The sequence below is a fragment of the Bison bison genome, unplaced genomic scaffold, assembly GCF_000754665.1.
Source record: "Bison bison bison isolate TAMUID 2011002044 unplaced genomic scaffold, Bison_UMD1.0 scf7180017864072, whole genome shotgun sequence".
Lineage (NCBI taxonomy): Eukaryota > Metazoa > Chordata > Mammalia > Artiodactyla > Bovidae > Bison > Bison bison.
The window spans coordinates 3316444-3318250 of NW_011494644.1; the positions used below are offsets into that span (position 1 = coordinate 3316444).

At 44.2% G+C, this 1807-nt stretch overlaps 1 protein-coding gene across 2 annotated transcripts in view; it reads left to right on the forward strand.

Annotated features, from left to right (window-relative positions):
* The window catches only part of ACSM3 (acyl-CoA synthetase medium-chain family member 3), a 56540-nt gene that overhangs the window by 29992 nt on the left and 24741 nt on the right, over positions 1-1807 (forward strand). For both annotated transcript variants that reach the window (XM_010837159.1, XM_010837158.1), the window contains exon 4: positions 620-827. In XM_010837159.1, the coding sequence (XP_010835461.1) occupies positions 620-827 (208 nt within the window). The remainder of the gene's footprint in view (positions 1-619; positions 828-1807) is intronic.

Consider the following 1807-nt stretch of genomic DNA (forward strand, 5'->3'; position numbering starts at 1 on the left):
CAGGGATTGGGGGCAAGAGGAGAAGGGGACGACAGAGGATGAGATGGCTGGATGGCATCACTGACTCGATGGGCGTGAGTCTGGGTGAACTCCGGGAGTTGGTGATGGACAGGGAGGCCTGGCGTGCTGTGATTCATGGGGTCGCAAAGAGTCGGACATGACTGAGCGACTGAACTGAACTGAATATTACTTTTCAATTCAAAACCCTCTTCAAGTTAAATGTTATGAATGGTCTCCAGATAGAAAATAATTAATTATCCAGGATTTAACATCCTTTCATGTTAGATCAAAAGGGTCCTAGACTTTGAGATTCCTTTAAAGGCAAAAGTATAGTAATGAAAGGAAGACAAATAGATATCCTGCCTGGAAAATTGACTAACTCACCCTGAGAAGGAAATGGCAACCCACTCCAGTGGTCTTGCCTGAAGAATCCCAGGGACGGGGGAGCCTGGTGGGCTGCCGTCTATGGGCTCGCACAGAGTCGGACACGACTGAAGCGACTTAGCAGCAGTAGCAGCAGCACCCTGAGAAACACTGAATATACATGGGTTATCTATACTACCTTAATTAACATGATGAAGGAAATCCTTTCTAAATACTTTATTTTCTTCTCTTTCAGGGACAGTTCTAATTCCAGGAACCACTCAGATGACCCAAAAAGACATCCTCTACCGACTACAATCTTCAAAAGCAAAGTGCATTATTACCAATGAAGTTTTAGCTCCAGCAGTTGATGCTGTTGCATTTAAATGTGAAAATCTGCACTCCAAACTAATTGTGTCTCAGAGCCCCAGAGAGGGTTGGGAGAACCTAAAGGAGATGATGAAGTGAGTAACCATAATTGTTGTAGAAAAGTTTTCCAAAAAGAAACACAACATTGATAAGATAGTCTACCCTGGATTAACCAGAAAAATGAAAATTAAAATAATAGACAAAGGGAACAACGGTGATTATAGTGCAAAGCTCTGAGGCAAGGAACTGGTGGTGTTTTTCACAGGTTGGGATCTCAAGGAAGCACACCATAAGACAGACATTAGTTGTGTAAGTTAATTAAGAAGTTATCTTAGGACCAATACCTGTGAAGAAAAGGGAACAATGTGGGATTGGGCAGCTGTTGAAATTTATCATCCACATACTTCAAAAAAGCCATCAGTCAACTTACGGGGATCACTGGAGTTTAGATAGCCCTTCAAAGCTATGTCCAGCTAAAGCAAGAGGTCCAATCAGATCAGATCAGATCAGATCAGTCGCTCAGTCCTGTCTGACTCTTTGCAACCCCATGAATCACAGCACGCCAGGCCTCCCTGTCCATCACCAACTCCCGGAGTTCACTCAGACTCACATCCATCGAGTCAGTGATGCCATCCAGCCATCTCATCCTCTGTTGTCCCCTTCTCCTCTTGCCCCCAATCCCTCCCAGCATCAGAGTCTTTTCCAATGAGTCAACTCTTCGCATGAGGTGGCCAAAGTACTGGAGTTTCAGCTTTAGCATCATTCCTTCCAAAGAGATCCCAGGGCTGATCTCCTTCAGAGTGGATTGGTTGGATCTCCTTGCAGTCCAAAGGACTCTCAAGAGTCTTCTCCAACACCACGGTTCAAAAGTATCAGTTCTTCGGCACTCAGTTTTCTTCACAGTCCAACTCTCACATCCATACATGACCACAGGAAAAACCATAGCCTTGACTAGATGGACCTTTGTTTGCAAAGTAATGTCTCTGCTTTTGAATATGCTATCTAGGTTGGTCATAACTTTCCTTCCAAGGAGTAAGCGTCTTTTAATTTCATGGCTGCAGTCACCATCTGCAGT